This window comes from Lacerta agilis, chromosome 17 (genome assembly GCF_009819535.1).
Source record: "Lacerta agilis isolate rLacAgi1 chromosome 17, rLacAgi1.pri, whole genome shotgun sequence".
Lineage (NCBI taxonomy): Eukaryota > Metazoa > Chordata > Lepidosauria > Squamata > Lacertidae > Lacerta > Lacerta agilis.
This window is the reverse complement of record NC_046328.1, coordinates 17,569,998-17,583,419: the sequence shown is the minus strand read 5'-3', so window position 1 is coordinate 17,583,419 and position 13,422 is coordinate 17,569,998. Positions and strand designations below refer to the sequence as shown.

The following is a 13,422-nucleotide window of genomic DNA, read 5'->3' as shown; positions in this document are numbered from 1 at the left end:
ATATGATACGAAAAGATAAACAGATAAAAGGAATTAGAGTGGGAGAGAAAGAATATAAACTACGCGCCTTCGCAGATGATTTGATGCTATCCCTGCAGGAACCGGAAAGCAGTGTCCCCAAAGCCTTGGAATCAATTGAACAATTTGGACTTGTAGCTGGCTTCAAATTAAATAAGCAGAAAACCAAAGTTTTAGGCAAAAACTTGAGTGCAGAACAGATTCAAAGAATACAAGAAGGCACTGGCCTCAATTTTGTTAAAACTGTAAAATATCTAGGTATCAACCTCACAACTAAGAATTTGAACCTGTACAAGGACAATTATGAAAAACTGTGGATGGAGATAAAGAAAGATATGGAAATATGGACAAGACTAAAACTGTCGTTAATGGGAAGAATAGCAGTGGCTAAAATGAATGTCCTACCAAGGATGCTGTTTTTATTCCAAGCCATACCAATTTTGGACAAATTGGACTGCTTTAAGAAATGGCAAAAGGACCTATCGAAGTTTATATGGCAGGGCAAAAAGCCTAGAATTAAGTTTAAGATCTTAACAGACTCTAAAGAGAGAGGAGGCTTTGCCCTGCCGGATTTAAGACTTTATTTTGAAGCAGCGGCCTTTTGCTGGTTGAAGGATTGGTTCAAATTAGAGAACGTTGATGTGTTGGACTTGGAAGGACACGACAATATGTTCGGTTGGCATGCATACCTTTGGTATGACAAGGTTAAAATTCACAGAACTTTTAAGACTCATATAGTTAGAAAATCCCTGTATCAGGTTTGGATTAGATATAAAGACCTATTGGAGAGAAAGACTCCTAGATGGATTTCTCCAGTGGAGGCCAAGGCCTATAAGAGACCGAATATGTCTGCAAGTTGGTTAAGATATATGGACATATTGCAGCAGGAAGGGGACTCATTTAAGCTAAAAAGCTACGACCAAGTTAAAAGTCAGGTCCCCGACTGGCTGCAATATCATCAGGTGTATGAAACATTTAAAATGGACAAAAAAGTTGGTTTTCAAGTAGAAAAATCAAAACTGGAAACAGAACTGATAGAATCGAACTTTAAGAACCTTTCCAAAATGTATAATCTTTTGCTAGAGTGGCATACGAAAGATGAATTGGTTAAATCGACAATGATTGATTGGGCGAAGGATGTAGGACATAATATTATGATGGATGACTGGGAGAGATTGTGGCAGAAAGGTATCAAATTTACTGCTTGTCATAGTTTAAGAGAAAACATAATGAAAATGGTATATAGATGGTATTTGACACCAGTTAAGATAGCTAAGATGAATACCAAAATGTCAGATGTATGTTGGAAATGCAAACATGCGAAAGGTACCTTTTTTCATATGTGGTGGTTGTGCCCAGCGGTAAATGCTTTCTGGGATAAGATTTATAATGAGCTTAAGAAGGTAATGAAAGTTACCTTTTGTAAGAAACCAGAGGCATTCCTCCTGAGCATAACCAATGAAGAGATACCCAGTCAGGATAGAGTGTTTTTTATGTATGCCACAACAGCAGCTAGAATCCTATTGGCAAGAACATGGAAAGGCGAAGAGATACCAACAGTGGAAGAATGGCAGATGAAGATGATGGATTATATGGAACTCGCAGAACTGACCGCCAGAATCCGGGACCAGAGGGAGGAGAAGGTGTCACAGGATTGGAAAAAATTTAAAGACTATTTAGTTAAATCAGTTAAATTGAATATTTGAGCAGAATTAAATAGAAGATCGGCTTTAGTAGGTTTATGTTAGATAAAACTGTTAAGAAGAAATTTTTGTGCGAATGATTTATTTGTTAAAAAATGTGTTAAGATTTGGTGTTTAAGATAAGATTTACATTTGATTAGGTATTTGATTAAGTAAAGTTAAGCATATCAAAAATTGGGCAAATGTTAATGGAATAAGATATAAAGCTACCTAGAAGATATATATGATTTTGAAGACAGTGGAGGGAATGGGGGAAGTCCCCAAACAGAGAAGATAGAAATAAGGAAAGTACGAAGATAAGTGTTAGTTTAAGGTTTGTATAAGCTTCTTTTTTTATTGTCATTGTTTGATTGTGTTTATGTATTGTGTTTTTATGGTGTTAATGTTGGTGTTTATGTCATGTTTTTCTTTTGTTTTAATGGAAAATAATAAAAATCTTATAAAAAAAAATAAAACACATGCCAACGTGTCTTTGAGGCTTAGGGGTTTTTTTGGGGGGGGGGTTCCCTCTTATAAAGACATGACTCTCCATGTGAATTGTGACAAGAATCCCCCCTCACCCTTCTCCTGGGCATGCATTGTGCAAAACATAGGCAGGCTTAGGCAAGATTTCATTTTCGTTGGGCATTTCTCTATCAAAGCATGACCTGTTCCCCGGACTCGTTTCAGAGCAGTGAGATGATGGGAATAGGTTTTGCTGCAAAGAGCCCCAGTGTCCTTAGTGAGACAGTGCGGCGTGATGCTGCATGCAGTCCACCAGTGGAGAGGGAATCTGCTCTGGCTGTGGTGGTGGAGGAGTTCTGCAACCAGGTGCGCAAAATGGGCTGCTGTAAAAATGTGTTGGAGGAGTTAAAAGCGAGACAGGATAAGCTGAGGCTCTAAAATCTCTAGCCTTTAGTGCTCGTGTCTTCCTAGCCGTGCTGCTGATATCTTTTCGCTGTCCCAGCTCCTGCCAACCTAGCAGTTCGAAAACATGCCAGTGCAAGTAGATAAATAGGTACCGCTGCGGCGGGAAGGTAAACTGCATTTCCATTGCACCAGAAGCGGTTTAGTCCTGCTGGCCACATGCCCTAGAAAGCTGTCTGTGGACAAACGCCAGCTCCCTCGGCCTGAAAGCGAGATGAGCGCTGCAACCCCATAGTCGCTTTTGACTGGACTTAACTGTCCAGGGGGTCCTTTACTTTTTACTTTATCTTTTCTTATAAGGAGAATTCTGGCAGTGCAGTTAGGAAACCCCATGATCCGGCTCGGTTTATTATTTTATTGTGTTTATAACCCATCTCCCCCCCCCCCCAAGCATTCAAGGGTGATGTACATGGTCCCCCTACCCTTCCCCAATCCCTACAACAACCCTGCGAGGTCAGGTAGGCTGAGAGGCAGGGACGGACCCAAGGTGTCTCCTGGGTCCTAGCTCAGTGCTGCAACCACTGCACCACACTGCCTCTCATTGGTCCATCTAGCTCAGCATTGTCTACTCGCACTGGCAGTGGCTTTCCAGGGTTTCGGGCAGGGGAGATTCCCAACCCTACCTCAAAATGCTGGGAATTGAACCTGGGACGTTCTTCATGCAGGGCAGGTGCTTATACCGCTGAACCATGCTCCTTCCCCTAATTCAGGCACCCCCAAACTCTGCCCTCCAGCTGTTTTGGGACTACAATTCCCATCATCCCTAGCTAAAAGGACCAGTGGTCGGGGATGATGGGGATTGTAGTCCCAAAATAGCTGGAGTTTGGGGGTGCCTGCCCTAATTGAAACCCTCTTACAAAGGCCATGTGCTTCGTGGACATCTCCAGGTCAGGTTGGGGAAAGACGCTTAGCTGAAACCCTGAAGAGACCAGCTTCCAGCCAGTGTAGGTAGGTCGACGAATGATCTGACTCTGTAGAAGGCACCTTCCTCTGTTCTCCTTGAAAGCCACTTCGCCTGAAACCCACCAAGAGCATCCCATTATGACAGTGGATTCCTGATGTGAACTGGGTGTTTGCGGTTTGTGTGTGTGTGCAACTTCTCTTTAGAACTGCCTTGCTGATCCTTTCGTTGGCACTGAATATGCTGGTTGTTGTTTTTTTTAATCCTGGCATCTCCCCAGCTGTCTTTTTTTTTGGGGGGGGGTGTTATCCAGCAAACCTGGTGGTGCCTCTCTGCGCGTAGTGTTTTTAAAACCTCATTTGTGGGTGCGACCACCGTTGCTCTTCTGAGAACTCCCCTTCCACGCCCTGCCCAAAGGCTTCTTCCCGGGACTTAGGAGCCTCTGGCAAACCTTGTTAAGGCATCTCTGAAAGTCCCAGATAAGGGCCTCTCCTCCAAATGCTGGTTTCTCTTTTCCCTCCTTTTTAAAAATCTCTGAATTTGTCCTTTGTGTCCTCCCTCCCTCTCTGTTTATGCTTCAGGGTTCGTTGGGCGTTAAAACCTCTTCTTCTGCCGCCTGCTATATTTTATTCTTCTTTTTCGCTCTTTCAGAGGCAGCAACAAACCAGGAACCAAGATGTCAGACTCCAAGTATTTCACCACCACCAAGAAAGGTAATATGGGTTGTTTTTAGATTGTGTGTGTGTGTGTGTGTGTGTGTGTGTGTGAGAGAGAGAGAGAGAGAGAGAGAGAGAGAGAGAGAGAGAGAGAGAGAGAGAGAGAAGTGTGTCTAGAGCCTGCTTTCTACAAACTGCAATCAAGGCTTCAAAATTGTTCCAGGACACTTTCCATGTCCACAGTGGCAGGTTAGACTCTCCCTAATCATAGGAGGAGAAGCCATTCCTTGCACATAGAAAACATATCAGGGAGACATGTTTGGCGTGTTTTTTAATATTTTAATATATGCTGCAAGCCACCCAGAGTAATACACATTTTAATATACAGGTGAAACGCGAAAAATTAGAATATCGTGGAAAGGTTCATTTCTTTCAGTGATTCAACTTAAAAGGTGAAACTAATATATGCGATAGACTCATGACATGCAGAGCGAGATAGGTCCAGCCTTTATTTGTTATAATTGTGATGATTATGGCGTACAGCTGATGAGAACCCCAAATTCACAATTTCAACTTTGGGGTTTTCATCAGCTGCACGCCATAATCATCACAATTATAACAAGCAAAGGCTTGACATATCTCGCTTTGCATGTCATGAGTCTATCTCGTATATTAAGCTCCAGTAGCTAATGAAAACAATTGCTTACATAAATGGACTTTTCCATGATATTCTAATTTTTCGAGTTTCACCTGTATGCTGTAAGCTGCCCAGACTGGTATCATCATCATCATCATCATATTTTTATTTTTTTTAATGTTTATTGCTTTATTAGTTTCAACAAGAAAAATTACAACCAACTAAAAAGAACCAGAGAATACTACGATTTACAAAGGATAAATTAAATTCTTACAACATAGCTTCCATTGTGACTTCCAGTCCCTCCCTCGGGGGTCCCGGTCGTCATTATTTTCTATGCTTGCCCCCCTCTTGAAATGTTACCTTTCAATATGCAGAAATCTTTCTCTCCTCCCCCCCCCACCTTCAGAAAAGGAGAAAACTCATCCATGCGGGGGAGCTTAAAGAAACCTTATTTTTAGTTAGTTATTTTATAATTTTGGTAATGTATGAAAAAAGAGAGAACAGTTATAAAGACAGATGAAAATTATAATTTGAAGAACAAAACAAAATAGGCACGCAGAGTAAGTACAGTTGCAGATGGGTTAAAATAGCAAAGGCGAAAGAAGAAAGTGAGAATAAATGTTGCTTTCACATGAATAATATTAGTGTTATTTGGTTGTCAAGTCTAGTTCAGTCCTGTTGTGCATGTAATTAAAGGAATGGCAAAACATATAACGAGTTTCTGGAGGTTCAGTTCTGTTGTGCATGTAATTAAAGGAATGGCAAAACATATAACGAGTTTCTGGAGGTTCTAGTATTTTTATTTATGAATTTATATGAATCGCCTTTTGCATATATCTCAAGGCAACTTATAGGCTCCCCCCCCCCACTTATTTTAATAACTTGCATACCATCTCTAAGCAGCTCATATGTTAACAGCTATGAAACCACAAGCAAAATTTAAGCACGCATTATCAAAATACCGGAAGTAAAATGTTAAAAGTGAAATGATGCCTATGGGCTTGTTGCATTGCCTTTAGAGACAGGGCATAGCTCCCCCATGACCCATGCTGAAACCCTAAACTGTGGTTAATCTTAACTGCTGCCTGTTGAAACAAGTCAACTTCACAACTGTGCAGAGCAACTCAAAATAGTTTTTAAAGGGGTACGAAAAGCAACCGAAGGTAACTGTTCCTTTTGCGTTGTTTTTAAACCTAAGGCAGAGACCTTTTTTTTCCAGCTTGAAAAGCCAGCCAAAACAGAAAAATGCCTTCACCTGTTTCCATAGAGTGGGAACATGCCATATGTCAACAGCGATGCTGTTCCATGAAACCGGGGCAGCTGCGCCGAAGGATGATGATGATTATTTTAGTTTTTCGTTGTTCTTAATCTTTTTTTTAAAATTGAAGGATTATTACATACTGCATTTTGTCTGCTGCCGCTGGGATTTGTTCGGATGAGCGGCAATTCAGAAACCTGCAAAATAATTCATAAGCTGGTTGGAGAGCATAGGAAGTGGGATATTGATTCACATCCCACGGCGCTTTGCTCCCCCCCCAGGCCCCCTTGCCAAAGCAGTCTCTGAAAACCTGAATTGTGGAGGCAGGACGCATGAGCAAGTGGTGGCTCTGTGGTAGAGCCATATGGCAGGGCCAGGAGAGCTTGAAACCTGGGAGAGCAGCTGCCTGTCAGTGTAGACAATACTGGGTTAGATGTGCCATTGGTCACCTGGCATTATCTACCGGTAATTCTTTTGGTGTTCATAGCTTAAACCTCCAGGGGCATCTCCAGGTGGGGCTGGGAAAGACTGGCGCCTTAGAGAGCTGCTGCCAGTCTGTGTTAGCAGACTGGGCTTGCTATGTAAGCTGCTGCTCTTGAGTGCTGTCGTCCTGCTTGTTATGGTACTTTCTCTAGGTGCTGAGCGGGACCTCCTGCCACCTTGATTTAAACTTCCACGGTTTTTCCCCCCCTCTCCAGGGGAGATATTTGAGCTGAAGGCTGAGCTCAACAGCGACAAAAAGGAGAAGAAGAAGGAAGCTGTGAAAAAGGTGATCGCGTCCATGACGGTGGGGAAAGATGTCAGGTACTTTGCCATTCTGGGGATGCGTTGGTCCAACCTCTGAGCCAGCCTGGGGTCTCCCCATACAGTGTTGGGCTACAGCTCCCATCAGGCCCAGCCAGCAAAACTGGGGCTCAATGGCTGTGCTGGCTGATGCTCTGCCCCATTGCAGGTGCTCTCCCACTGAGCCTATTGCCTTCCCCATGGATTAATTATGCTTCGCAGTGAAGCTCCAGCAACTGTTTCTCTTCCCCAGGCAGTCTTGACTGCCTGCAGACTGTCTTGCTTGCCAGAATGGTGCATGCTCTGGTTATCTCCCGCTTGGACCACTTCAATGCGCTCTACGTGGGGCTACCTTTGAAGGTGACCCGGAAACTACAACTAATCCAGAATGCGGCAGCTAGACTGGGAGTGGCCACCGAGACCACATAACACCGGTCCTGAAAGACCTACATTGGCTCCCAGTACAATTCCGAGCACAATTCAAAGTGTTGGTGCTGACCTTTAAAGCCCTAAACAGCCTTGGCCCAGTATACCTGAAGGAGCGCCTCCACCCCCATTGTTCAGTGCAGACACTGAGGTCCAGCTCCGAGGGCCTTCTGGCGGTTCTCTCCCTGCGAGAAGTGAGGTTACAGGGAACCAGGCAGAGGGCCTTCTCGGTAGTGGCGCCGGCCCCGTGGAACGCCCTCCAATCAGATGTCAAGGACATAAACAACTATCTGACTTTTAGAAGACATCTGAAGGCAGCCCTGTATTGGGAAGTTTTCAATGTCTGATGTTTTACCATTTTTTTATTTGCTGTAAGCCACCCAGAGTGGCTTGGGAAACCCAGACAGATGGGTGGGGTATAAATAATAAAATTATTATTATTATTATTATTAGGCTGGGTAGTTTTAAGCATGTTGTCTGTTGTCTTTGTCCATGGAGTTTTCTTGGCAGGGATATTGGAGTGGCTTGCCAGTTCCTTCTCCAGGTGGATCACATTTAGTCTAAACTCTCCGGTATGACCTATCCATCTTGGGTGGCCCTGCACGGCATAGCTCATAGCTTCCCTGAGTTATTCAAGCCCCTTCGCCACAACAAGGCAGTGATCCATGTGATTTTTGAGAACGTAAGAAGGGTCTGCTGAATCAGGCCAGTGGCCCATCTAGGCCACCCAGTGGCCACCTTGATTCCCCCACCGGAAGCCCGCAAGCAGGACCCGAACACAAGAGCGCACTCCCCTTTTGCGGCTTCCACCAACTGGTATTCAGAAGCATTACTGCCTCCTACTGTGGAGCCAGAGCACAGCCATTGGGGCAAATAGCCATGGAAAGCCTTACCCTGCATGAATGTGCCCAGTCCTCTTTTAAAGCCATTTGGGTTTGTGGCCATCGCTGCTTCCTGTGGGAGGGAGTTCCACATTTCCACTATACGCTGCGTGAAGAATTCCTTTCTTTTGCCTGCCCTGAATCTTCTAACATGAGTTCCGTCCACAAGTTCTGTTGTCACGAGAGCCGAGCTGAGAGATTCCTGGTCCTCGGCTCGCTGATGCCGTTCCCAGAATAATAATAATAATAATAATAATAATAATAATAATAATAATAATAATAATAATAATAATAATAATAATATATTTATACCTCGCCCATCTGGCTGGGCCTCCCCAGCCACTCTGGGCGGCTTCCAACACAATATTAAAATACAATAATTCATCACAAAATAAAAAATTCTTTCCAGTAGCACCTTAGAGACCAACTAAGTTTGTTCTTGGTATGAGCTTTTGTGTGCATGCACACTTCTTCAGATAATTCATCAGATATTAAAAGCTTCCCTAAACAGGGCTGCCTTAAGATGTCTTCTAAAAGTCTGGTAGTTGTTGTTCTCTTTGACATCTGGTGGGAGGGCATTCCACAGGGCGGGTGCTACTACCGAGAAGGCCCTCTGTCTGGTTCCCTGTAGCTTGGCTTCTCGTAATGAGGGAACCGCCAGAAGGCCCTCGGCGCTGGACCTCAGTGTCTGGGTAGATCGATGGGGGTGGAGACGCTCCTTAAGATATACTTACTGGACCGAGAATGATCATGGTGGTTCTCACAAGGCCCTCTGCCTGGTTTCATTGACTTGGTCTCTGGCCTTCTGCGCACCAGAGCTTCAAGCCGTCAGCCTTGCTTCTAGTTAAAGTTATGTGGCATAGGAATAATCCGGATTCCAGGCTTCGCTGTTTGGATTAAGGAGGTCGGCTGCGTCCTTGACCTTCAGGGAGCAGGACTCTTCGCACGTGCCAAGCATTTTGCGGCTTTGAAATTGGACCAGGGAGCAATTCCATTCATTTTTATTTATTTGACAAGGCTTGTATACCTCTTGGTCATGGGAAAACCTCGAAGCAATTTAGAAACAGAACACAAACAGTTGAAAGCAACTATATATAGAGCCCTCCTGCGGTGCCATGGGGTCAGTGGGTCTGGTTGTTAACCAGAAGGTTGGTGGTTTGATCCCACTCGGGGATGGTAGTGGGCAGAATTCCTGCACTACAGGGGGTTGGACTAGATGACCCTCGGGGTCCCTTCCAACACTACAATTCTACATTCAAAAATTAAACTTGACGATAAGGGTGGGGAACCCTGCACCAAAATTAAAACACATGTCCGCATCCCTGGATTGGCTTGCCTGAACAGAAATGTTTTAGCAGTGCACAGTCTGATATCAATCAGCAGGGAGTTCCGAAGTGTCAGCATTGCTGCACTAAATATATCATTTTCTTACAAATGCGTGTATTTTGTGGCATGTGTAACTTTGCCAGTTCTGTAGATCAGAGCAGTCAAGGGGGTCATCAATGGGGTAAGACGATCTCACAGGTAAACTTGGTCCCAAGCTTTTATATACTAATAGTAACAAACCTTGAATTTGGCCCGGGAGCAAATGAGCAACCAGTGCAGCTCTCTTGAGCAGAGGAGCTGTAAGCTGACATGGTATTGCTCCTGCCAGCAATTGCATAAGGGAAGCCCCACGCAGAGCATATTGCAGCAGTCCAATCTTGAAGGAACCAATGCACGATAACAAGAAGGGAGGGGGAACGTAGTAGGCAGGGGGCAGGAAGAGAGGCCTCTGAATGGTGAAGCCAGAGCAGTGAATCTCAACACGGGTACTGATCTGAAAAATGAGGATGGAAAAAAATAGCATTTAACTCTGCTTTCTCTAGCCTACAGCCCTCCATCTGTTCTGGGCTAGAAATCCTATCGCCCTCTGTTAGCACAGCTCTCTGGCTGGATTTCTTTGTTCAGGGAATTTTGGTTTTTAACATCCAGAGCGGGGTAGGAAGCATTCAGCGGCGTCATCATCCAGTGGTAGTTCTGTGCAGGAATAGTGTAACCAAGCAACAAGCTGTCTGGGCAGAATTAAGTTAGCAAAGCAGTTGCGAAGCCTTCAAGCAGATAGTCCAAATCTGGCACGGCAACCTGGGAAAAGTTAAGATCTTTTTCTAGCTGGCCTGGTAGATTTAGGCATTCCTCGTCTTTCTCCGATGGGGCGACGGGAGGACAAATCTCTTTTAAGTTTGGCCTGGGGAGCATCAGGTCCACACTGTATTGGTGTTTGCTTTGTTTTTAAACCAAGAGGGCAATCTGGTGTCATAGTTAGCTGCCCGGTTCTTAAGAAGGGTCCCTCTGGATGGGACCACAGACCCAGCTGGCCCAGCATCCTGTTCTTGCAGTGGCCAACCAGGTAGGAACACAGGGCGCTGCTTTATGCAGAGCCAGGCTGTTGGTCCATCTAGCTTTGACTTTAAGATTCTAGTCCTCAAGGTTCTAAATAAAAAGCTGAATGAAACAGGCGTGTGGGTGATTGCCTTACACTGAGTCAGGCCATTGGTCCATCTCTCTCAGTACGGTCTATATACACCAAGTTTCCCAAACAAGGGTCTCCAGCTGTTGTTGGACTACAACTCCCATTATCCCTAGCTAGCATGATGGGAACTGTAGTCCAAAGACAGCTGGAGACCCAAGGGAAACCACACTGTCCTCAGCAGCTTTCTAGGCTTTTCAAGCAGGAGCCTTTCCCAGCTCTTACTGGGTATGCCACTGGGGATTGAACCATAGGACCTTATACATGAAAAGCAGATGGTCTACCACCAAGTCACAGCACTTGATGCCCCTGGAAAGTCCAGAAGCAGGACCTGGGTGCGAAAGCAGCCCTCTCTCTACTCCCAGCAGCTGGAATTCAGAGGCACGCTGCCTCCAAGCTGGCGGCCTGTTGTCTTCCTGCTATAGACACCTGAAGGCTGCTCTGTATCAGGCATAATAAATAACAAGGTGAAAGATGAAAAAAAATTTTTTTTAAATAATTCCAGTGGCACCTTACAGATCAACTAAATATAAGCTTTCAAGGTATGAGCTTTCATGTGTAATACAGACTTCGTCAGATGAATCTGTATCGGGAAGTTTTTTTTTAAATGTCTGACATTATATTACGTTTTTATATGTGTTTTGGAAGCCTCCCAGGGTGGTTGAGGCAACCGAGCCAGATGGGCAGGGTATAAATAATAAAATCATTGCCGTTATGACTATTATTTCCAAGGCTTACATTTTTCCTGCCCCGTTGACCAGCTGCTCTATAGCAGCACTGCCTGGCATCAAGGGGGTGTGTGTCTCCCCATCTGTATCCTGGTTCCTCACGCCTCCTGCTTGTTCTCCGTTTCCAGCGCTCTCTTCCCCGACGTTGTGAACTGCATGCAGACGGACAATCTGGAGCTCAAGAAGCTGGTTTACCTGTACCTGATGAACTATGCCAAGAGCCAGCCGGACATGGCCATCATGGCTGTCAACACCTTTGTCAAGGTGAGTTACAGGAGCAGGGGCAGCACTTGCTCTCTAAAGCATGGGTAGGCAAACTAGGGGCCGGATCCGGCCCAGTCGCCTTCTGAATCCAGCCCGCGGACAGTCTGGGAATCAGCGTGTTTTTACATGAGTAGAATATGTCCTTTTATTTTAAATGCATCTCTGGGTTATTTGTGGGGCATAGGAATTCGTTCATTTCCACCCCCCAAATATATATATATATAGTCCAGCCCCCCCCCCAAGGTCTGAGGGAACAGTGGACTGGCCCTCTGCTGAAAAAGTTTGCTGACCCCCCGCTCTAAAGTTTTAAAAAGAAAGAGGGGGAAGGAAGTCAAACTTTGAAATGTTAAATTGATTGTATAACTATTGAAATGTATAAACCTGAAAAAGTACAGTGGTGCCCCGCTAGACGAATGCCTCGCTAGACGAAAAACTCGCTAGATGAAGGCATTCGTCTAGCGGAAGGCTGTCCCACAAGACAAAAAAGTCTATGGGGCTGCCTCGCAAGACGAATTTTTTTTTCCGTCTAGCTAAAACCCCGATTTGCATTGGTGCTTCGCTAGACGAAAATACTCGCAGAATGAATTATTTTCGTCTAGCGAGGCACCACTGTATAAATAATAACTTAAAGAATAAAAAAATCCCAAACGCTGCGACTATTCCTCATAGGTGAGTCTCTCCACACCTTGATCGTTTGGGTCGCCCTATTCTCAACCTCTTCCCAACTCTGCGATGCCTTTTCCATACCCTACAGGACTGCGAAGATCCCAACCCCCTCATCCGGGCGCTGGCGGTGCGCACGATGGGCTGCATCCGGGTCGATAAGATCACCGAGTACCTCTGTGAGCCGCTGAGGAAGTGCCTGAAGGACGAGGACCCTTACGTGCGCAAGACGGCGGCTGTTTGCGTGGCGAAGCTTCACGACATCAACGCGCAGCTGGTGGAGGACCAGGGCTTCCTGGACACCTTGAAGGACCTCATCTCGGACTCCAATCCTATGGTGATGGGCCCCTTCTTGCCTGGGGGTGGGGACGGAGGGGGGCGGTCCAGGCTGCTTCTCCCCTCCCCCAGCTGAACCAAGCTCCGTGAAAGGCTTTGGGTCCGGAGGGATTCCCAGGCAGTCGAAGGGTGGACCTACTACTTCCAGCCTTCGCTAAGTTTGTAGTCAAGGAACCAGCTGCAAAGAGTTCTTCTCCTCCATTCCCTCAGGGGTGTCAAACTCAAATTCATCGGGGGCCGCATCAGCAGTTTGGTCACCATCAAAGGGCCGGTTGTATCTGTAGGACTATGTGTCCACTCTTTATTATCATAAATTATTGTCACCGCATTCAATTATGACTGTTTTATGTAATAATGTAGCGCGTGCGCACTCCGTTGCTGGGCTCCTGCTGCTGCTGCCGTTTCCGCAGCGACTTTGCGAGCCCTCTGAGTGAAAAAGTGGCTGGGGGGGGCTGCCGTGCGCGATCGGCAGCTGCCCCCAAGCCGCCTTTTCATCCGGCGGGCTCGCAAAGTCGCTGTGGAAGCGGCAGCAGCAGTGGGAGCCCAGCAACGGAGTGCGCACGCGCGACATTTTGCGCGTGCGCACTCAGTCCTGACGTTGCGTCGTGACATCACAACGCAACGTCACGGCACCCCGCCCCCAGGGGGGTGCCTCCTCCGCGCTGCCGCCCCAGGCGGCGCGGAGCCTCCCTCCGCCCCTGCGGCTAGCGGCGGCTACACGGGCCACATGATGTGGTCTGGCGGGCCGGA

At 46.0% G+C, this 13,422-nt stretch overlaps 1 protein-coding gene across 4 annotated transcripts in view; it reads left to right on the top strand.

The window, feature by feature from the left end:
- Positions 1 to 13,422, top strand: part of AP1B1 (adaptor related protein complex 1 subunit beta 1) — a 54,899-nt gene that overhangs the window by 17,005 nt on the left and 24,472 nt on the right. For all 4 annotated transcript variants that reach the window (XM_033174377.1, XM_033174376.1, XM_033174375.1 and 1 more), the window contains exons 2-5: positions 4,180 to 4,241; positions 6,781 to 6,886; positions 11,538 to 11,673; positions 12,428 to 12,673. In XM_033174377.1, coding sequence (XP_033030268.1) covers positions 4,205 to 4,241; positions 6,781 to 6,886; positions 11,538 to 11,673; positions 12,428 to 12,673 — 525 coding nt within the window. In that variant the 5' untranslated portion in view covers positions 4,180 to 4,204. The remainder of the gene's footprint in view (positions 1 to 4,179; positions 4,242 to 6,780; positions 6,887 to 11,537; positions 11,674 to 12,427; positions 12,674 to 13,422) is intronic.